The 23421-nt window shown below is 40.7% G+C and overlaps 1 protein-coding gene across 5 annotated transcripts in view; it reads right to left on the bottom strand.

Annotated features, from left to right (window-relative positions):
* The window catches only part of LOC135207888 (phospholipid phosphatase 5-like), a 57731-nt gene extending 36072 nt beyond the window's left edge, over nt 1-21659 (bottom strand). The window contains exons 1-2 of one of the 5 annotated variants that reach the window (XM_064239789.1): nt 21641-21659; nt 15339-15444 (exon numbers count right to left, since the gene is read on the bottom strand). Coding sequence is in view for 4 of the 5 variants with exons in the window: in XM_064239784.1 (XP_064095854.1) it covers nt 15339-15444; nt 17035-17114 (186 nt within the window). In the remaining variant the exon portion in view is untranslated. Of the gene's footprint in view, nt 1-15338; nt 15445-17034; nt 17245-18287; nt 18567-21640 lie in introns of those variants that run through there. The other 4 variants (XM_064239785.1, XM_064239784.1, XM_064239786.1 and 1 more) reach the window with 4 other exon arrangements.
* Between the last annotated feature and the right edge of the window lie 1762 nt (nt 21660-23421).

The raw sequence follows: 23421 nt of genomic DNA on the forward strand, positions 1-23421 counted from the left end.
ATATACTTAGCTATAGACTCCGTCGTCTCCGACAGAATTTCAAATTTCGCGGCACACGCTACAGGTAGGTCAGGTGATCTACCGCCCTGGCCCTGCCCTGGGTGGCAGGACTAGGAACCATCCCCGTTTTCTAATCAGAATTCTTCTCTTCCACCTGTCTCCTGCGGGGAGGCTGGGTGGGCTATTAATCGTATATATCGTAGGTAAGTATGTATATAAACTTTATTGTAACATGACAATATCATTTTTATACATTCAACTTCCCTGCCAGATATATACTTAGCTGATTAGCACCCATTGGTGGTGGGTAAGAGACAGCTAACTACTGAAATAGACAGGTAAACAACATATGTTGTAGGTATTTATAAACCTGTTCCTACCTTATTAGGCTGAAGACTTCGCGGCTACTGCCTTGGAGTCTGCTTAGCCTCAAGAGCCTCAGCGAGATAATGATCTATGGCTAAAGAGTTGTTGGGTCTGCCAATGGGGTCTTATCCACTTACTCGGCAGAGCCTAAAGGCCTTTGTCATTGGGTGCTATTCCACTAACATGACAATACACCTTGTTCAAGGAGCACAAAACCGATCCCGATCACCTGATCCTAACATCCATGTTAGTTCTAAGATTGTAAGGAGTTATCCCCGAACTCCTCACAAACAACCAAAAAACTCGAAACATAATTACACTTTCATTACAAAATATACAAAAAAAAAAATTTTGTACTCCCCTACTAGTCATACATACCCTTGATCCCCTACCAGCAATGACACTCTGCTCCCGTGCGACAGTAGTGAGCTTGCTACTAGAAAACCAAGCACATATCTGACAAGAGGGTTTATGTACGATAAAAACACAAAATTAAGGATCAGTCTTTGCTCCAAGACCCAGTACTGTATCTGCTGATACAAAAGGACCTAGCGAGAAGCACTTCTCATAGGTCACTCTCACGTCCTTCAGATAATGAGATGCAAACACTGAATTGCACCTCCAATATGTAGTCTCATGATATTCTTCAGAGACATATTCTTTTGGAACGCTCAAAGGACGTTGCTACTGCTCTTACTTCATGCGTCTTGACCTTTAGAAGACGAAGGATTCCTCCGAGCAGTTCTTGTGAGCGTCCGTAATAACGCTTCTCACAAAGAAAGCCAAGGCGTTCTTGGACATGAGTCGTTTGGGGTTCTTCACTGCACACCAAAGACCTTGTTGACAAGCTCCCATCTGCCTCTTCTCTCTAAATAGTATTTAAGAGCTCTCACTGGACAGAGAGATCTCTCTATCTCTCTGCCTACCAGCCTCAAAACTTCTGGGCCAAGGCTTTGATGGGTTTTCGTTCTTTGCCAGAAACATTGTCTGGAAAGAACAGATGGCAGCATCTCCTTTGAACCCCACCGTGGAATCCAGAGCGTGTAATTTTGCTCGTCCTCTTGGCTGTAGCGAGAGCCACCAGGAACAAGCAGTTCCTAGTGACGTCGCGGAAGGACGCGAGATGTAAAGGTTCGAATTTATCCGATGAGAGGAATTTCAGGACCAGTCTAGATTCCAACTAGGTGTTCTAGGAGTAGCTGCTTTCGAAGTCTCAAAGATCTAATTAGATCGTGTAGATCTTTGTCGTTTAGTCAATGTCCAGGCCTCGATTCCTGAATACTGAAGACAGCATGCTTCGGTATCCTTTTATTGTCGAGACAGATAGGTGTGATTCCTCTCTCAGAAAGAGGAGGAAATCGGCAATATTCACTATAGAGGTACTGGTGGGAGGACAGCTTCTGACCCTTACACCACCTCCTAAAGACTTCCCACTTCGACTGGTATACTCTTCTCGTCGAAGCTCTGCGGGCTAGCGATAGAGCCCGCAGCCTTGCGAGAAAAGCCTCTCGCTCTGACAAGTCTTTCGATAGTCGAAAGGCAGTCAGAGCGAGACCTGGGAGGTTGTGATGAAACCTCTCGAAGTGGGGTTGTCTGAGTAGATCGTGTCTGTTTGGAAGCGATCTGGGGAAGTCCACTATCCACTCCAGTACCTCCGTGAACCATTCCTGGGCTGGCCAAAATGGGGCTATGAGTATCAACTTCGTGCTCTTCGAAGCTACGAACTTCCTGAGCACTTCCCCCAGGATTTTGAACGGGGGAAAGGCGTAAGCGTCCACACCCGACCAATCCATGAGAACGCGTCTATTGCGAAGGAGCTCTCGGATCTTCTACTAGAGAGCAAAAGGTCTCTATTCTTTTGGAGAGGAACGTCGCAAACAGGTCTATGTGAGGTCTCCCCCACAGGGACCAAAGACTTCGACACACTTCTTCGTGAAGAGGTCCATTCTGTGGGAAGGACTGGTTTCTCCTGCTCAGTCTGTCCGCTCTCACATTCTTGATCCCTTGAACAAACCTTGTGAGGAGAGTTATGCCTCTTTCTTCCGTCCAGGTTAACAGGTGTCTTGTCAACTGATAGAGGGAGAAAGAGTGCGTGCCTCCTTGCTTGCGTATGTAAGCCAGAGCCGTGGTGTTGTCTGAGTTTATCTGTATCACCCCGTCTCTGACTATCTGTTCGAAGAACTTTAAGGCTAGGTGTATGGCCACAAGTTCCTTGCAATTGATGTGCCAGGACACCTGTTCCTTTGTCCAGGTGCCTGACACCTCCCTTGCTCCCAGCGTCGCTCCCCATCCCGACTCCGAAGCGTCGGTAAACAACACTTGGTCTGGGTTCTGCAGGGCAAGCGATACGCCTTCGTTCTTTTGAAGCTGAGGGATCCACCACTTCATATGATTCTTTTACTTCTTGTGGAAGTTGGAAGACGTCCGAGAGTTGACCCGTCTTCCAACTCCACACCTCTTTGAGGAAAAACTGAAGAGGGCGGAGGTGAAGTCTCCCTAGCGAGAAGAACTTTTCCAATGAGGACAGGGTCCCTAGAAGGCTCAGGTAATCCCATCGCTGATCTGTTTTTCTTTCTTCTAAGAAGCTTCGATATTCCTCAGACAAACCTCGAGCGATTCTTTTCTCGCGAAGATGGATATACCCGAAAACCCCGAGAATCCATCTGAATCCCCAGATAGACCAAGTTCTGGCTGGGGATCAGTTGTGACTTCTCGAGGTTGACGAGCAACCCTAGCGAATCTATCATGTTCCTTGTTACTTCTAAGTCCTCCAAGCACTGACTCTTCGACTTGGACCCTGATCAGCCAGTCGTCAAGTAGAGGGAGATGTTTATCCCCTCTAGGTGAAGCCATCTTGCTACATTCGCCATCAGGTTGGTGAATACTTGTGGGGCTGTAGACAGTCCGAAGCACAGAGCCCTGAAACTGAAAGATCTTGTCTCCTATCACAAAGCGAAGATATTTCTTTGACAAATGGTGAATGGGGAACGTGGAAATAGGCGTCTTGCAGGTCCAGAGAGACCATCCAATCTCCTGGGCGAAGAAAGCGCCGACATTACAGAGGCGGACGTTTCCATACGAAACTTCTTTTTCTGTACGAAGCGCATCGGAGAGCCTTACGTTCCAGAACTGGGCCTCCACCCCCCCCCCCCCCCCCCCGATGCCTTTGGTACTAGAAAAAGGCGATTGTAAAATCCCTGGGAGTGTGGATCCTGCACAAGTTCGATGGCCTCTTTTTCCCACATTTGCTCCACCATTTGAAGGAGAGTCTTTCGCATTAACGGGTCTCTGTACCTCGCTGACAGTTCCCGAGGCGTAGATGTTAGGGGGCGGGCTGTCGTCGAAGGGGATTACATATCCCTTCTTCAGGACCGACACTGACCAAAGGTCGGCTCCCCTTTGTGCCCATACTCCTGCAAAGTTCAGGAGTCTGGCGCCCACTGGTGCTTGGAGGAGCAACAAGTCACTTCGATTTCTTGAAGGGCCTAAATGAAGACCTTCCTCTCTTTTCAGAGCTCTTCTTTCTGGCAGGGGGACGAGCGCTGCACCTCCACGAAAGGGCTGCTGAGTAGGACGAGATTCCTTCTTAACCGTCGCCACTACCGGTCGTCCTTTCTTGGACGTTTGCGTAAGTAGGTCTTGTGTCGCCTTCTCAGTTAGTGAGCGAGATATATCCTTGACTAACTGAGAAGGAAACAGATGATCTGATAGAGGGGCGAACAGTAAGGAGTCCTCTGGCTCGGAGAAACCCCTTTCGATAAAAGGGAACCATACACTGATCTCTTTTTCAGGAGACCAGCACCAAAAGTGAAGCCACTTCACGGAACCGTCCTGTACTGCCTTGTCCATGCAGGACAGGACGCTATGGAGAATTTCTGGGTTCTTCAGAAACTCCGGATCCTTAGATTTGTTGGCCAGAACTCCGAGTGACCAATCCAGAAAGTTGAACACTTCTTAAAGTGACAAAAAGTCCCTTTAGAAAGTGGTTCAACTCTGAAGTGCTCCACGGTCGCTCTGACGATCCTAAGGAGTGACGTCTAGAGGCCTCCACTAAATTGGCAAAAGTCGGCATCTGCAGAGGCAGGTAGAGAAAGACCCATAGTCTCTCCTGTCCCATACCAATACCTCTCTTCCCGTGCAATCTGGAAGGAGGCATGCAGAATACCGTCTTTCCTAACTCCTTCTTCTTGTCCATCCAATGAAGTCTAAGAATGGAGCGCCTTCTTCATTGATATCGCAGGCTTCATTTTCAAGAAGGCCGACGATTTAGCCGTAGCTGAGCTCGAAAAGAGCGAACGAGGAGAAGGAGGAGCCGCAGGACTAAAGAGTCTCCAAACTCTTGTAGTAGTAATGAGGCCAAGACTTTGTAACTAGAAAGTCCCTCATTAGCAGGAGGTTCGTCGTCAGACAACTCGTCTAACCCTCGATCAGACGAAGGAGAAAGTTCACGTTTTGAGGGAGAGTCCTTCCAAGACCACCTATGTTCTGAAGGAAGAGGAGCTCCTATTTGGCGAAGAGTCATAACCCCTCCAGGAACGAGTCCCCGACTCTTGACTCCTGGCGCTCTTGACCTCTTGCCACTCCTGACCTCCTGCCATACCTGGACTCCTGACTCCATGCCTACCTGACTCCTGACCTCCTGCCTCCTGGGACTTCCGGAACTCCTGCCTCCTGACTCCGGACTCCCTGGCTCCTGCCTCCTGAACTTCCTGAGCCTCCTGGCCTCCTGGCTCCTGCCTCTTGGCTCCATGCCATCCCTGCCTCTTGGCCTCCTGGCTCTGCCTCCTGGCTCCTTGCTCTTGCCTGGCTGCCATCCACACTTTCTTGGCTCTGGGCTACCTGCCTCCTGGTTGACTCCCTAACTCCTGGCTTCTTGGCCTTCCTGCCCTCCTGGGTGAACTCCTCACTCCTGGCCGTGCCAGACGTCTGATTGTTTCATCCAGGTTCGTACCGGAAACCTCACCTCGGGTAGGAGTATCGATCCTGGAGGTAGATACCTCCATACGTCTGGAGGATCTTTTAATAGGAGGAAGGGAAGTGTCTTTCCTTCTAGGAGGCTCCTTTGACAGGACTCCTACAAACGACGAAATCTGTTCCTGCATCGCCATCATGAACCTCTTAGTAGCCTCCTCTTTATCCTCTTCGGGAGGAGGGAAGGAGGAGGGGAGGAGTCCATAGCCTCCACCTCCTGCCTCCTTCTCACTCTGGTTGAAAGAATGGCTCTTCTTGCCTTCTTAACTCCGATGGAGACTCCTCAGGGAAGTTTTCAGGGCTCGAGTCAATAGTCGGCGCCCTCCAACTCCTCTTGAGAGGCCGAGATCGATCGGAATCTCTCCAATCACGTCTCGGTGATGAAGATCCGACGACGAGAAACACTTACTTAGGGACGCTTTTACAAATAGCGGTCCATTGGCAGTCTGGGGTGTCACAGAAACCGCCGAAGGGACACCTGATCGGTAGGGATTCTCCACAACCTCCTTTCGGCTTTCGACATTCTTCTCCTCTGGGCAATGTGAGCTTGGAAGAGGTCTAGACCTAGGAGCGTTGCTGAGCCGACCAGATGCCCCCTCCACTACACTGGGGACACTCATATTCACTGTCCACTGACAAATCACTAGCCTTACCATTGTATGGCAGCCATTTTGTTTTCCATCACTTTGAAGGCTGCTTTTAGATCTGCAAGTTCTTTCGCTGGATCTACAGGTTCTGCAATAGGAGAAGGGGCTGCAATGGAAGGAGAAGTAGCAATACTTACCCTTGGGAAGATCCCAAGCTTGGAATTAGTTAGATCTAGAACTACTTAAAACTTCTATGAGAAGCCTTCCTTTCACTCTTTCTCTTTCTAACTTTTTTAAATAATTAGTTAGATTCTTCCATTCGTTCTCACTCAGTTCTCACATTCTTTACAAGTATTAGTAAAAGAACATTCATACTCCCTGCACCTCTTGCATACCGTGTGAGGGTCTACCGAAGCTTTCGGCAACCTCACCTTACAGCCTACATTCACACAACGTCTCACAACCATACCAGAGTCAGACATATTTAAAGAAAAATCCAAAATCAAGTCCACAAAACAGTCCACAAAAGCGTATGCCAATCCAACAATCCAGATACGTCACCAAAAGTCGGTCAAGAAGATCAATTGCCGGTGAAAAAAGAAAAACCAATCGAGAGGAACCAACAACAATGTTGATGGTCCGGGCGACAGAAGAATTCTGATTAGAAAACGGGGATGGTTCCTAGTCCTGCCACCCAGGGCAGGGCGGTAGATCACCTGACCTACCTGTAGCGTGTGCCGCGAAATTTGAAATTCTGTCGGAGACGACGGAGTCTATAGCTAAGTATATATCTGGCAGGGAAGTTGAATGTATAAAATCAGAACACCACATAAAACCATATAGATTTTAAAATTTCATACAGGATAAATAAAAATGAAGGATGAACCATTATTACAATTACTAGTCTAATGAGACCAATGAATCAAATTTGCATTCATATCTATCATAAGGTAAAGCTGAAGTTGGATGGCAAAAAGTCCAAAGGGAAAAGATGAAAATCAAGGGGCAGATATCGATGCAGAGGAGGCTGAAGCAACACTGCTAAGAACCTCTACCATCATTGATGCTGTAAGGTATACTATAAGTGGTAAACCCCCAATCCTTCCCAGCAGCCTGAACACTGAAAAACTCTTTTTAACCATATGATGTTATTTTGAATGGCCCGAGGTTTGGATAAACTAATCATTTATAATAATAATAATAATAATTGATGATTAGATTAGATTATAAAATTTTTGGCACATAGCCAAGCGCCGATAATAATTGATGAATGAAAGGTGTAACCAATTGGAACAATTACAATCACATCAGAACCACTTCCAGTAAATTTTGATTCAAGGTCCTTTTCTCCAAAAGCAGACATGGATTGTCACCCTCATTCATTTTTACAGGAACTTTTCCGTTCATAGGGTTCAACATGAAATGCGTTTTCTTAGTTCTCTTCTGTACTATGCTATCTCTTTCCCAATGATTTCCCAAGCCTTAGTAAAGGCCTTTGTCCTGTTACTTCCAAAGCAACTGCTATTCCAGCCAAAAGATCCTCATACCTTCTCATCATATGTCCAAACCATCTCAACCAATTAGATCAGTCTTCTTGCCAGTCTCTTCAAACCACCCATATCTTAACACTAATTTCACATTCATAATAAATGTTCCCATCATGCTCTGGGTATGAATTTTAATACAAGGCCAAACCTTTCCAATATCTCCTCCACTTTCCTAGTCAGTCCCATGTTTCTGTTGCATAGCGTAGTAAATGCTTTACATACCCATCTTAAATCTTTGCACTCTTAATGGGACTAATTTCCCAATAGTCTAACCACCTCTTCCTATTTTTATCAATAGTGCAACTAGTCTCTCGACTCCTGCTCGACAGTCCAGGGTGTCCCAAAAAGTAGGAGAAATCTACTTCTGCAGGACCCACATCTAACATAACAAGGCTTTTATTTTACTTATCTTTCCCATTTGTCCTCTTAGTTAATTTTTGAAAAAGAACTCTTATTCTATGTATATTCTATAATCTTGAGTTACCTTGCGACACAATCTGCTGCATTCAGTACAAAATACTGAGCTGACTCTACAGCTTTCCCACAACAGCCATATGGTCACTTGCTTATAATTCTCCTTTTACCTGTAAGTCATCTGCTCAAAAAAGTTTCCTTGGGCACCGTTTTCTAAACTTAATGGCTGACAAACATCAACCCTTATATTTTTCTCTTACACCTATCAATGTCTTAACTCTTTATCTAGTGTTATAGAAGAGCTACATTACTATTTCAATGGGTCTTTTTGGTACCATCTGCCTTTCTTATGTCTGTATAGTAGTTTGTCTCGATGCTCTGTCAAATGTCTTTTATGGTGTAAATCTCTGCCACTTTACATGGCACTTTTCTTGTAGTTACCTCATGATCCTGACTGCTTTTGCTGTCTGTTGTTCACTGACATGAAGCCACACTGACAACAATCAATTTTTCTCATTTTCATCCAGCATCTTTATCAATACTTTTTACAGCATGCTCTAATAATTTCCCCATTGCAGTGCATCCCCCCTTTTCCCTTCTAAACTATGACAATTGGGATGTTTTCCACTCCATGTCCTACTTATTTCTTTATATATTCTAGTGATCACTATGAATTACTATTCTGTTATTTTTTTAAAGTTCTTTGTTTTCCAGGTGGTAGTGCAGTTTTTGTTAATTTAGCCTTTTAACCTCTTTTATGTTCTTTACTTATACCATCATCCTCCAGTTCATGTTCAGTTTCTTTTGCTTACAAAATAGTACCTCCATTGCTCCAGTACATCTATTTTCAACTTTAATTTTTCCATTTTCATCTTTTATAAACTTTGCCCCTTTCACAGCTTGGCTCAGTCACTTTGCTTTCTTGAATATTTTTCTCTCTCTCTCTGCATGCTGACCCAGTGAAATGTAACAGATGTCAAACACCCATGACAGTACAGCATGCTTCTAATAATTTCCCATTGCAGTGCATCCCCCTTTTCCCTTCTAAACTATGACAATTGGGATGTTTTCCACTCCATGTCCTACTTATTTCTTTATATATTCTAGTGATCACTATGAATAACTATTCTGTTATTTTTTTTAAGTTCTTTGTTTTCCAGGTGGTAGTGCAGTTTTTTTTAATTTAGCCTTTTAACCTCTAACTTTTATGTTCTTTACTTGTACCATCATCCTCCGGTTCATGTTCAATTTCTTTTGCTTACAAAATAGTACCTCCATTGCTCCAGTACCTCTATTTTCAACTTTAATTTCTCCATTTTCATCTTTTATAAACTTTGCCCCTTTCACAGCTTGGCTCAGTCACTTTGCTATCTTGAATATTTTCTCTTTTCTCTCTGCAAAGTTAATACATACTAAGCTTTCATCCTCCTCTTCTTTTCTATTATCGCCACCTAAAAGGCATCCCTCTTCATTTCCCTGTAAAGAATCTCTATGCTCTTCCCTGCTTGTCCTCTGCCAAAGCTTGAAGATAGGCTCTCTTCAACTATTCTGTGAACATCTTGATCCCACCACCATGTCCCCCTATAACATTCCCAGTGTCACTCCACAAGCTTTTGCCGTTTTATGTATGACTTCTTTCACTGGTTTCTACCAACAGTTTCTTGATGGTATATTTGTTGCCCCTATTTCTGTATACTCCTTTCACACTATTTTCCAAAGTCCATGATACTCCTTTTTTTTTTTTTTTTTTTTACATATTCAACATTAAATCAGCTCACAACTCTTAAGCAAGCAAAACAAGTATAATACCCTTGCAATATGCCTTTGATGTTGTTCATAATTTTTTATCGTAATATAAGTAAATATAGATTTTGGCTTTGGCCAAATTCCAGTATCAAAAATTTTAAAAGTGATTTGTATTTTTCCTATGTATACAAACCAAAGCCTGTTATATACATATGAGTATCACTCATTGCAAGCTGGAATCAGTCATTTAAACTAGGTAAAAAGATTAATTAACTGGTAGTAGGTGAGTGAATGGGAGTTTCCCCACCCATCTACTGTCATCAAACAATTTTTACTCTGGTATCATGAGCGTGAGAGCAATGACACCTGTAACCTCATGTACAATATAGCATATGTAAGCAAATTATACTTGGCCTGACTGCTGCCCTGCAGGAGGAAGGAAGGAAAAATGAAGAAAGGAGAGAGTCACTTGCTCAATCACTCAACCTACAACCTTATGACATACCAGAGCCTTTCTCCAGATGCAATTTTGTCTGCATGGAGCATTAAGACTACACACCAGTAAAGTAGCCACCACAGATCATAAAAGTGAAAATCAACACCTAGTCCCTAATAGTACTAAAAAAAGAGACCCTCACATTCAGGCCTAAAAGGTGGAGTTCTCATTAGATAAGTGCTGCAGAGCTTGCACTGGGCATAAAAGCACCTCTTCCAACTCCTTGCTAAAAAAACATTGGAGGGAGGGAACCAAGAGATTCTTGAGAGCCATTATAAAAAACCAACAGCTTCCAAGTTTTTGCCACACTCATGAATGAGAGGAAGAGAAACTCACAGACCTCCAAGAGCCAGAAAAGGTAAAAACACTTTGCAACTCAGCACCATGTTATGATTAAGGCTATGCCTAACAGAACAAGTACTGAAGGTACACAAGGGCTATACAGTGCCAGAGTTAGGGTATGGAGTCCCATCCCAGTCTGAATGAGGTCGAAAAAACATTTCAAAGCTCCTAAGAACATGGGCAACTACTGATGAACAGAAGTCCATGCCCTTTAGTCAGATGACCTAGCCAAACACAGGCAATAGAGACTTCAACATAGGAATTAGGAGGCGCTTGTCTCAACAATCTGTTGAAAAGTAACTCTAACCAGAAAGAGACCTTATCTGTTACACCAATAGTACTACACGATAATTAAGGCATATCAACATACCACCCAGCATGGGGAAAATGAGAGCCTACAGTGTTATCTGAAGACTCTGGATGACAAACACTTGGTTGATCACAGCAGATCATACTGACAGGAGGCAAGAAAAAGATACCCAGATGGGGCTAACAGAAAGCATCTTCTAAGGCAGCCTGGGGTTGGAATGAAAATAAGAACATGGCAGGTTCCCGTATAAGCTGACCATGTGGTGAACAAATTACTCACTGGGATTCAAGAAAGCTTGAGAAACCTTTCCCCAAACATGAAACTAGGGACCCATCTATCTGCCCAACTAACTGCCCCAGCAGTTGAACTTGCCCACCAAAACATTCCTCCTAGACAAAATATTCATGGCCGACAGCTTAACAAGAGGTAAATTCCCTCATACATACGCCACTGCCCTTTTGTAGCTCAACAGCACTACAGAGTGACCATCACATGATCTTGTAATATTGCAACCATCTGTACTGCAAATATTTTCAAGATTTTAATGGCCAGATGAAGGTTGTTCTCTGTCTACACACCCTAAAGAAAAGATATCTCCTAGGTGTGAGCCTCAACATTTATTGCGGAGTCTGTGAAAAATACATTTCCAGAAGTGCATAGTCCAGCCATCAAGTTAGTTCCTGCCTTACTCTTGACACAAGGGCTTAAGGTGAAAGGAATGATTGCTTCAGACTACCTAATGCTGCTTCAATTGACACTGAAGTGAGCATTGGTGTTAGTGCCTAAAAGGCTTAAACTTCTCAAAGGACAACTTACCAAAGCTGGGGATGGCTGCGTCAATCACAACAGGAACTGTGCTGTAATGTCCAGTGGTCATGTCTATCAGCAGGCCCATACAAGCATACTGCTTGGGGACAAGATCAAACTACTTATATCCACCATGACCACAGGTTCTGACATAGGCTATGAGATGGTCTCTGTTGCAAGGCAACTATATTTCAATGATGTCAGAACCCATCAGCTTTCGAATACAAAAGATATATCCCATGCAAGTGGGTCCAATGACACTAAAGTGAACAAACACTCAACATGGACATCTGAGGGTAATGCTGCAAGTCTAAAAATGATAGTCCCTTTACAGGCAAAACTGAGGTATTTCTTGGAGGACTGAAGAATAGGCATCTATAAATGCATACTCTTTAGATTCACCGACAGCCAGTAGTCACCCTCTCTAATAGAATCCAACACGGGGAGAGTTGTTTTATATCTTATCAAATCTGTGGCACAAAACTTGTTCAAAGTAACCTCCAACTCTCAGCCAACTTTTCACAAAAAACCCACAGCAAAAGGGTTGGGGCACTGCATGTTCATAACTTGTCCAAAGGAATCTACAACCCTCTGTGATCTTCCAACCAAGAAAGCACGTAAAAGGGTTGGGGCAGTCCATCTATGACTTCTAGAGCAATAAGCTTCATCAGTGGGACTAAGGGAGTTTGCCTTTTCTGGCACTTCCCTCTCATCCGTCAATTCTGTGAGGAAAGCTGGAAATGGGACTATTGTCTAAGAGATGGGAAGGCTGGTCTTCAAAAAGTATTCTGGAACTGTATCAGACCTGGATTTTCCCTAGTTATGCAGCTGGAAGAAGGGAATAGTCTATCTTAGTGTCCCCTTATTTCTTCTTCCCCTTACCTCCTCTTCAAGGGAACTGGAGGAAGGGGTACCAAAAGAGCTGGAAAGACTTCTGGTCCTTTTGTGAGGAAGAAGAAACCCGAGCTACTTATAGCGATTTCCAGATCTGACCCTGTCCAATACTGGAAACAGGTCTGGACAAACAAACCAAAGGATTGGCCACAATACCCTTCAATGTCCCACATAGGAAGTAGAATGCATGGTGAATCAAGGTATCCTGGTTACCAGAATGCTGTCAAGTTCCATTCTGGTCTGAAAGGAAAGCTCACACCTTTCTTCCCATTGCAAAAAACCCTGGAACCCCACCTTTTCATCTGCAGATGTGAATCCATGGATGGTGAAGTCAGCTACCACAATGTTGCCTGGAAGAATGCCTTGGAGAGGCTGTAACCTGAAAAGGAGGAACCATCTTGGGGTTTCTCCAAGGAAAGGTTGTCAGTTCACAAACAGTTAAAATAACTTTAAGGAGAGCAGTCTGTACATCATATGGCATACAGAACTTCCTCTAGCATGTCAACAGCTAGGAAGTTAGCTTGCTCAATCTGCTCAACAGCAGGTAACCACCTGATTCACAGATCTGAATGTTAACCTGATTCATGAGACACCAAGAACAAGTGTTGACCACAGCAGTTACAATGACTGCCTCGCCTTTTTAAGTGCACCGTAGACAAAGGAGCAACAGTCACTGAATCAAGATCATTAAGCTCACTACTAAGCCAAACACCCTCAAAAACCATTTTAACTCTGCCTAAATTGGTTCTGGAGAAGAAGTGTCCTCAAGATCTAAAGATTCCCCCTATCTTCTACAGGAGAAGATATGTCTAGACAGGAAGTAGCATCAAGGAAGTGCAGTCTGTTGGCTGTTTGGCTATACCTCTGAGTACTTTCAAAGGCTAGATAATCTCTACAAAAGCCTTAAGAGCATTGAGTTCCTCAGCAGAATCAGAAGGGAGCAATGGGATGCTTGGAATAGCAAGAGATAGAAAAACCAGTCAGTTCTCCAACAAAGCTGCCACAGAAGCACTCGTAAGTAGTGGCAAATCAGGGAGAGCTAGGCACTCAAACCCAGGTCGGCTCAGTTAAAGAGCAATGAGGTGGTTATCTACTCTAACAGAACCAGAATATGAGCAGAAAGCAGTCCAGAAGGAAGGAGCTGAATAGGTTCACTAATAATGAAGAATGAGCAGAACCAACTGAAAAACAGGCAAAAATCTCAAGTTCAAATCAATGTTGAACAAAAACATACAAAGACAAAAACAGTTTCAACTTCGTCAGTCGGAGCAGAGAAAGGTATCTTAACTCAACCTTGGCTGAAGAAAAGGTGTTTGATAATAGGGAGTGGGTGGGTTCCCCATTCACCCACCTACCACCAGTTAACTAACTTGTAACCCAGACCAATGACAGATTTCAGCTAACACTGAGGAATAATACATAATAGGTGATAGTTTGTATTCCTTTAGGAACAAACTTCTTATTCCTTGAGATTTCTTTCCCATGAGCTATATCTACCCTTTCCATCCTCACACCTAATTCAGTCAATTCCATCTAACTGCATCTCACAACCTTTCCCAAAATTCTAGGTTTTCTTCTAATTTTCAGATTGTGAGAAACAGACTGAAAACATAAACAATACTTTCTTCATTAAGATTCATTGCTGTTTTATTGCCTTACCCCACTATCACTCCTGCTATTTTCCTCTGACCATTAAACCCACTTCAATTTATCTCATTTCATCATCATTTAACTGTAAAATAATGCTTTATTCTTATAATACATTAAGCTTTAAATTATAATTGTTGTGCACTTCCATTGCTAATTATATCACTATATTAAATAGAAAGACACTAAATAAAAGGAATATAGTTACAAATTAGCTACAGTATACTTCTGTCCTTAGTGTGTCTACTGTAATTAATGTTCACCATTTTCTTTTAAGTGATCATGAGCAAATTATATCTCTTGCTTAGTGAAAAGAATTATCTGATGAGCAAACACTTCTGTAACCAGAAAAATACTCTTCGCTAAAAGCTAAGGTAAAAACTACAATTCAAAACTCCTGACACATTCCATCATTCTTGAATATTAAACAGACTCACCATAGCACTGTACCATAACTTCTTGGGAACAGCTAGGATGTTTATAATAGAGAAATATCATAAATTCTTGTCTGATAATAATAACTGAAAAGCAAAAATACCAAAGTTGTACACAGTATTTCTTAAACTTCCTGTGCATGATGATACGGCACTAATTATCCCTGAATTAAAGCTGCACTTGCCCAACGCTGACTAACTTGAGTGACTGTTATCCTGAAGAAAAAATAAGATATCACATTTCTCACTACATCTTTCTATTGACCAAAACATACAATGGGAAGTCAATATATAGAAAAGTTCTCTATGTAATTATACCACAACACTCCATCGGTAAGAAATGACAATGCAATATCAAATATCTCTTATAATGAATACTGAATGCATTCATAAGTAAGTACATAATGTATAACAAAAACTGATATACCTCATTTCCCAAGGACATTCTGGACATCCTACGGTGTCGCAACCAATTTTACCTATCAGCTGATAAAAAGAACAAGCATGGAAATGAAGACATTTACAGCACAATTCATCAAAGAGGTACTCTATAGCTAAAAAATACATAATTTGGAAATTAAAACATGAATAGCCAAAAGTAAGAAAAAAGCAATATAAAATTAAGTCTCGTGAATTTGCAAAATGGGAAGAACTAAACACTACTTTTCAATAATTCTGTCCCTATGGCCAAATCATGAAATTGAGTAATATTTTCTTCCACTTTCCTTAACTCTGTCTTAAAAACCTTATTAAAACCTATAGTAATAAATATCTTACCCATAAAATGCTTGTAGGGACATAAGATGGTGTTCGTGGATTTTTATAAAGCCACAATTCGTCAAAGTGTATCTTACGAACAAATGGTGAAGTTTGTTCCAACTCTCTGAAAATAAAAATAAACTTTTATGTAGGATCCCATTACAGATTTATTTTCTAAACCAGCCATTCCTATCACAAAGTAATCTCCATGTAGTAGCTACATTTCTACTTTGATATATGTACTTAAACATGAACTATATAAACCCAACTAATATATAGACATATATATCAAATTTTAAAAGTAATTCCTATTTTTCATAGTTATGAAAACCAGAACTTTCAAGTAGGAACATTCATCAGCAAGAGCTGGAAATGGTTGTTCAAGCTTGGTATGTAGAAGAGTAAGTGATGGTCCACCACTGCCCTTTTATAAGCCCGCACTTTTCCTTCTAGAAAAGGATGATTGAGGTGGGATTATGATAAAAGTTCTGTTTGTAAACCTAAGAAAAATAGTACAAAATACTTTACAATATGATTTCATAGTTAGGTGATAGTTTTGCCAATCAAAACTTCATCCTTAAAAGTTCTGTTTGTAAACCTAAGATAATAGTACAAAATACTTTACAATATGATTTCATAGCTAGGTGATAGTTTTGCCAATCAAAACTTCATCCTTCAAAGGTAACGTTCATTGGATGCTTTCATACTCTGCCAACCATTCATTAATTTTAGTTAAGAAACTGGCTATCTGTCATTCATTCTGAAGGCACTGGATGTAGAAACAACCAATTCCTGATGCATTTTGAACTCCATGCATGACCTTCATTGAACACAAAAAATGTTTTTTGTTGTTTAGGCCATATGTAACTGATTTCATATAAAATTGATGAGTAATTAGTTTTAAGAACCACTTATATATGTATAATGGTGAAGAGTGTACCTTCCTGACTCACCATTAGCATCATAACCTCAAAACTAACACAATTATCATAATTTTTAAGCAAGCAACTCAACCCACAATACTACTGGTAGGTACATTATGTGGGGTTATGATTTCCCACCTGCTTCTCATCAGTTTGGCCATTTTCCACCATGCACGTTAGTGCTTTTTCCCCCATTCCTTTTTTTTTTCCTAACCACATGGGGTCCCCCTGGCTTGACATATTAGCCTACAGATGGAAAATTGGATATGAAAAACACAAACCTGTAGTTGGTGAAATACTAGTAGCTTAATGAAACACTAGGTAGCCTAATACAGTGAGAGAAATGTTTTGTTTGTATACCTGACAGGCAAATAATTCCCTGTACCACTTACATCTAATCAAGGAGGATTGGATTGGATAACCTAGGTTATAAAAACTAGCCTATTGGCATATCTTGATACAGTTTATAACCAACACAGTCTGCCATTTTTTTTTTGTCCCTCGATTTCAGAGACAGTGAATCAGAGCTAGCCTACTAGGGTTGCATGAAAATCGTATCATATAATTAAATATTGATCTGGAAAGCCATGATTACGTCGTGGATTATGCAACCCATACGAAGTAGCTACTACAAAAAACTCGGCTACAATCTACAACTTAGGTAGGTCAAATAGGATAGCATACAAAAATACTATGACTACCGAGCCTTCCGCGATAGGTGGACAAAACCATATATGGTAGTTTTTATTGATAAAATACTGCAATTTCAAATCGAACTAGGTTTAACTTACAGAAATATAACTGAAAGAAGGGCACGAATCAGTATTTCTAACCAGAATGTTGTCTGGGTTTCGATCCACCTCAAATTCATGGCGGTTCAAATGTTTGACAGTTCTCGTCGTCGACTACCTGTTATTATTAAAGACTCTTACTTCGGACAAGTCACAATACACCTTCTTCTTCTTCGTGGATGTGCGCAGAATTTTCGTCTGGCCACCTTCGTTATCACCTTGTTTGTTCTCTGCCTAGGGGATCATCAAAGGTTATCTTGATGGGGTTATAATGAGTTTACCCTAAATAATGAGTTAACAGAAAAACCTTTTCATTTCAAAATACACAAAGTATTCTTTTTACCCCCCAATACTACAAGCTACAACTACACTGTTATATATCATATATATATATATATAGTAATATATATATATAATAATCAGCATGAAAACATGATATAAAGGCCACGTGGCATTTCCAAGCATCTACATTACTCACGCCAATCAAATGAAAAATGGAAGTTGAAAAAACAATAAATACCCACTTGACAAGGTAACTAAGTCATTCAACGGTAATGTAAGAACACTCGTTACTAAGTTTTACACTAATTCTCCATCGTCACTATTATTAGTTTTGTACGCGCTGTCTGTCTTCAACTCGAATTCGAAATATCTTGCAAAGCTGCTATCACCGCTATGAGGAACTATCTCAGGCACCCTCGTGCGATTCATTCATCAGACCTAAACGAAAAATTAAATGGCATTATGATCAACCAAGACTCCCAGTTATCTACAAAAGTGTTTGTGAATCGCCATCAAAATATCTAATATAAGAAAAATTGGATTTACATTTAGGAGTAAAATTTTGAGATTGTTCCCTGATTGCGAGTTAATTTTGATAAAAAAAATATGTAAAAAACAAACATATGTATGAAAACTAAATTATTCATAACGATGATCAAATACCTGTACCATGGTTTTAGTATGCTACTTATGTAAATAAGTGCATACAGAGCAGAATCTAGGATCATGCATTCAGTAAGTTATGGCAGCACTGAATCTTCACTGCATATCTCTGCATAAATATGAACAAATGAAAAGTCTGGGGCAATTTTCATTTCTAAGAAGAAATGGAGGAGAAAATGGTTGATGGTAGGCGTTCACTCAAAGTCCAACGGGACTTTTTGAGAGAGGTCTTTCCTGACTTTTTTTCTACAGGAGGGAGAAAGGACAGAAGACAATGAGGAAAGAGTCATGTGCATGCATTTATTTACCTTACTTTGTACATAATCTTACTCTCTTCCCTACAGCAGATGTTGTCTTAGCAGGCAGCAGCATTAGAGGAGTACGACCGGTGCTGGATAACCATGGAGCAGCAAATCATGAACCTCGGTCGGTACTGTTATGAGGACACATCTCAGTCAACTACCCTCACACTAGCTTGCATCCTTTACAGTTTTGTTGTTCGCATTTTTTGTTGCCTCCATTGTGAAATCAAACAAAATTAAAATCATATAGAGAGAAAAACAGCTTCAATTCCAAGTCAAGCCGAGTACACACACGTCCACACTCAATGTTGGAGATAAAAAAAGTGCTGGCTTATGGAAGCAGGTTGGTGGGTGACTCACCGTTCCTAACGTGACTACCATCTATTAACCAACTTGTTACCCAGCTTCAGTGACCTTTTCTAGCTTACAAAAAGAAATACTATGTAAACAAATGTATTGTTTGTTTCCAAAGGAGCTAACATCCTTTCGAAAATTTTTATTTTCTCTATAAAATATTCTTTGATACCATATATTGTTGAGCAACATTTTCCCCATCAATTAGTCATTTCCCTAAAGCAGATGACATCTGAGAAAAACCAAACATTAATACAGACAATAACCTCCTTCCTTGGGGATTCAAACCGTCGACCACAGAAGTAAGAAGAGGACACTTTTTCTTTGCCATCAGTAGCTGAAAGTACTAATCATCGACCTACTGCTTCAGCGGTCTATGTTTTGAATCCCTATAGAGAAGATTACTGTAAGCATCTATTTTCCGGCAACTGCCTGCTTACAATTGTTATACAACACTACTTTTACGTTAATATATGGTTGATATTGCAATACAATTATGAATCATGGTATCTGTGAAACTATATCTGAAAGCTTTTGTAGACTCGAGAATAAAGCCTTGGAAAGAATGTCAGGAATCAGATGACACGACAAAGTGTACTGAAGACACAAAGAAAAGTACGGAAGTTCCGTATATAGTAGATGAGATAATGATGAAAGGGTAGTTGGAGAAGGCTTGGGCACGTCCTTTGCACCCACGGTCAGGTGAGTTAGGATAAGAATAGCACAGAAACGACTTGTGTGGCAGAATTTTACAGAGAGCCCCTATAATGCACAGTGATAGAGGTTATGATTATGATCTTCTCAACAACGGTATCCTGAAAGCCTGCGCATTCATTTCTAGATGTTTTCTTACTTTTCTCACAATGTTATCTATGAAAATAATTATGAAGCCATAAAAATCTTGTTTCAGACCCACTTTTATATAAGCTTCACTTTCCTTTCATTATAAATGTATCCAGCTGCTCTGAATAACTTTAGCGTCATCAACACCTTCCAGACTTTACTATAAGCCTTCCCGGGTTTCACCTACTTTCACATATAGCTTTCCTTTACACTCAACTTCTTACATAAGTTTCATGAAAGCACTTAATAAGCAAGGCCTGTCTGGTATTCAAATAAAGAAAATCCCATTTTCTTATGTTAAGAAGTACTTACAGAAAATGCACAAAACTGTTTTGAGGGAATACTTCGCTAGTTTCCATACCTCATAACCTGCTGTTAAATGACATATACGCGTCCATGTCTTACTCAGTAATAAAATAAAGTACAAAAATAAAACTGAGATAATAGACCAAAATCGAGAAACCTAATTCTCCTAATCTAAACCAAAATGATGGATCCAAATCTTCCGAAATAAAAAAGAAATAGGCAAACAAAAATGGAAACTAAAGATATAATAGTCAACCATTACAGATATAACAGAGTGAGTAATTAAACAACAAAGTATATCAATTAAGAATAACATAATAAAATCGTAAAACAGAATGAGGACAGTGTTCAGTTATACAACTGTGTTTACTAAGTACAGACGGAAATGTCGAAACACGGATATTTTTCAAAGGAAATGATGTGCAATACAAGAGACATTTGCTTATTTACTTACGTATTTTGAGAGAGAGAGAGAGAGAGAGAGAGAGAGAGAGAGAGAGAGAGAGAGAGAGAGAGAGAGAGAGAGAGAGACTCGTAACAAATGTGTTATTATCAGGAGAAATATGGGACCAGGTTTAATTACAAGAGGGGTCTACCGGACCCCGGCCCCACACAAAAATGAATAATAACTAGACAAACAAATAAATAAAATAAACAATAGAGAGAGAGAGAGAGAGAGAGAGAGATACCAGCCGTAAATGTGTCAGAAGGAAAAGCTTACAAGCACTGTCATTTGTCAAAACATACCTGACAACGTTGTCAATGGCGACAGTAACGGGTTACTATAAACCCGAATTTTAATTAATTTATCGGCAAAAATGGAGACAAATTATATTCCTGCCATAATCAATACAAATACCATTTGTTTATAAAGACAAGAACAAAATATAGAATAGGCCAAAGGCCAAGCACTGAGACCTATGAGATCATTTAGCGCTGAAACGGAAATTGAAAGGTTTGAAAGGTGTAACAGGAGGAAAACCTCGCAATTCCACTATGATTCAATTGTTAGGAGAGGGTGGAAAGTAAGATGGAAAAATGAGAATATGAACGGAGACACAGTTAAAGGATTGAAAGGGATTCAGCTACGGGCCGAAGAGACGCTGCAAAGAATGCCTACAGTGCACCGCATGAGGTGCAATGACGCACTAGCACCCCTATGGGTTCAGACAAGGGAGGCCTTCAAGGGGTGACATCACTGTGATGGCCTTGGAAACTGTAATCTTTTTAACTATTTTACGGAGAGAGAGAGAGAGAGAGAGAGAGAGAGAGAGAGAGAGAGAGAGAGAGAGAGAGAGAGAGTTTTTTGCCTGCACGGCCGCTTGCTTTCCCTAGCAAGTATAATTACTGTTGCTGAAAATACGCATAAAATTTATGTGGAATAAATCTAAAAGGCCAATGCCTTTATATTGTACAAATGTTCTCTAGTATGAATAAAAATGAAAGAGACCAAAGAACGAAACAGTAATGATTAAAACTAAATAAATAGAGAAAAAAGAACGAAACAGTAATTATTAAGACTAAATAAATAAAGTGTAGCATAAGAAGTTAAGACTGACTGGTAGGCAATACTTCTTGAACTGGATTCACCTTGTATGATGAAGAATAGGCTCAAAAGAATGTATTATGTATGAATGACAAAGGAAAGAGAAAATTCAGACATGCAATGATTATCAATATTTAATCATTCAGGCGTTTGTGTCGCAGTATCTTGCAACTTCCCAAGCCATTCAAGCAATGGAATGGAACTGCAATTCCCTAACACAATGTAATGGCTTCTTGATGCAGTCAGCCATTAACATAATAATCATTCTCTCTCTCCAATTTGCATACATTTTCAGCAACCACGTACGTACGTGTCCGGTGGAATCCACTTGAGCAGAGCAACCCGCACGCTGAGAATCTCTGATGGCAACTGGTGTGGTGTCTGAGCTAAAGCACTTTATTGTATTGTTTCTCAGGGAGCCTACTTGAATTTACTCTTAAGCGGTGTTTCTTAAACATTCTTGTGCAGCGGACACCTTTTATTGGAATGACTCATGTAGCGGACCCTTATTATGATAATTTCACTCAGGGTATAATACATAATACTAAACCTGCTACTGAATTATTTATTAAGGGCTTATCTTCAACATAAATGTTTACATTTGACTTAAAATAACTTTCACAACATTATTAATTTTGCAATTTTGCACACAAATTTTAGTAAACTTAACGGCAACGCTTCCTCCTCACATCTCGAACCGTACTTAATGCGACGAATGATACTGTTTTTGCTGATTCTTTACTCTTGGAATATCTGGCTCCAATCTGCTGAGCTTCAGTCGCGGTCACTACATTGTTGCCTGATCATAAATACCACTGCCTTCTGCAAAGTTGTTAAATTGCACCTATCCTAATCTGAGGGGCGCCACTGTCAGAAGCCAAGAGGATTTGGTGGTACAAAAATAGGAATTTAAGACTTTTTGGCCACAAATGTTCTTGAGCCACGTTTTGGCCAAAAATTCTATCTGATACGGACGGCCAAATTATCTTGCGGACCCCTTGGAACATTCTACGGAACCCTGCGGGTCCGAGGACCACACTTAAAGAAACGCCCCTCAAAAGGAAGTAATAATGCCTCGGAAAAACAATTTACGTCATTTCTGTAAAGGATAATTTATTAATTTACGATTAACTGTGACAAAAACTCCATCAAGGAATTTAAATAAAGCTACCTTGAAATATACGGTAAACAGTTCACACGTCACATTGTTTAATTTTCCTCGTGGCTTACATCTTTATTTATGGATTTATCACGTTCCTAACTTTCGTGATTCAGTTACACACACACACCCAACACACATACACACACACACACACACACACACACACACACACACACACACACACACATATATATATATATGTATTTATTAAATATATGTATATATGTAATATATTATATATATAATATATTTATATATATTATATATATATATATATGTGTGTTGTGGTGTGTGTGTGTGTGGTGTGGGTGTTGTGTCATGTTTGTGAGCAATTTTATCCCCAGTCTCTTGTGAGTAATTTTATTCTCCTTCGCAATTATGTCTAAAAGTTTTCAGCAAAAGAAACAGGTATTGAAGTAAGCGAGAGAAAATATGACAAATCGACATATATTCAAACGAGAGAGAGAGAGAGAGAGAGAGAGAGAGAAGGCTCGAGAACGTTGATTACAATATTCTGGAGACTCCTCTGACGATCTTCTGCCACTAATCCTGTAAACACTAGATCCAACTCTTGTAAATTATGTATGTATTCGGGACCCTCTGAGCTTGTCGTCAAGAAATTTCCTAAAACTGGGAGTTTCCAGATCGTTTCTAGAAAGATCTAGAGTTCGTTACGCCACAGCGATTACCACAGAGAAGTAAATTTCGCTACACGACATTCGTTTCCCGGGTAAAGAGACAAAAATTGTATAACTGGCAACCGTTCAGGTGACTTGATAGGCTTATCTCTCTCTCTCTCTCTCTCTCTCTCTCTCTCTCTCTCTCTCTCTCTCTCTCACCGCTAGCCGACCACTTTTCGCGACTCGAGAAGATTCTTTTAAATAGCTGTCAAAACTCCCGTTTACTTAGCAATTCCAGAGTGGTAAATC

Source organism: Macrobrachium nipponense, chromosome 34 (genome assembly GCF_015104395.2).
Source record: "Macrobrachium nipponense isolate FS-2020 chromosome 34, ASM1510439v2, whole genome shotgun sequence".
Lineage (NCBI taxonomy): Eukaryota > Metazoa > Arthropoda > Malacostraca > Decapoda > Palaemonidae > Macrobrachium > Macrobrachium nipponense.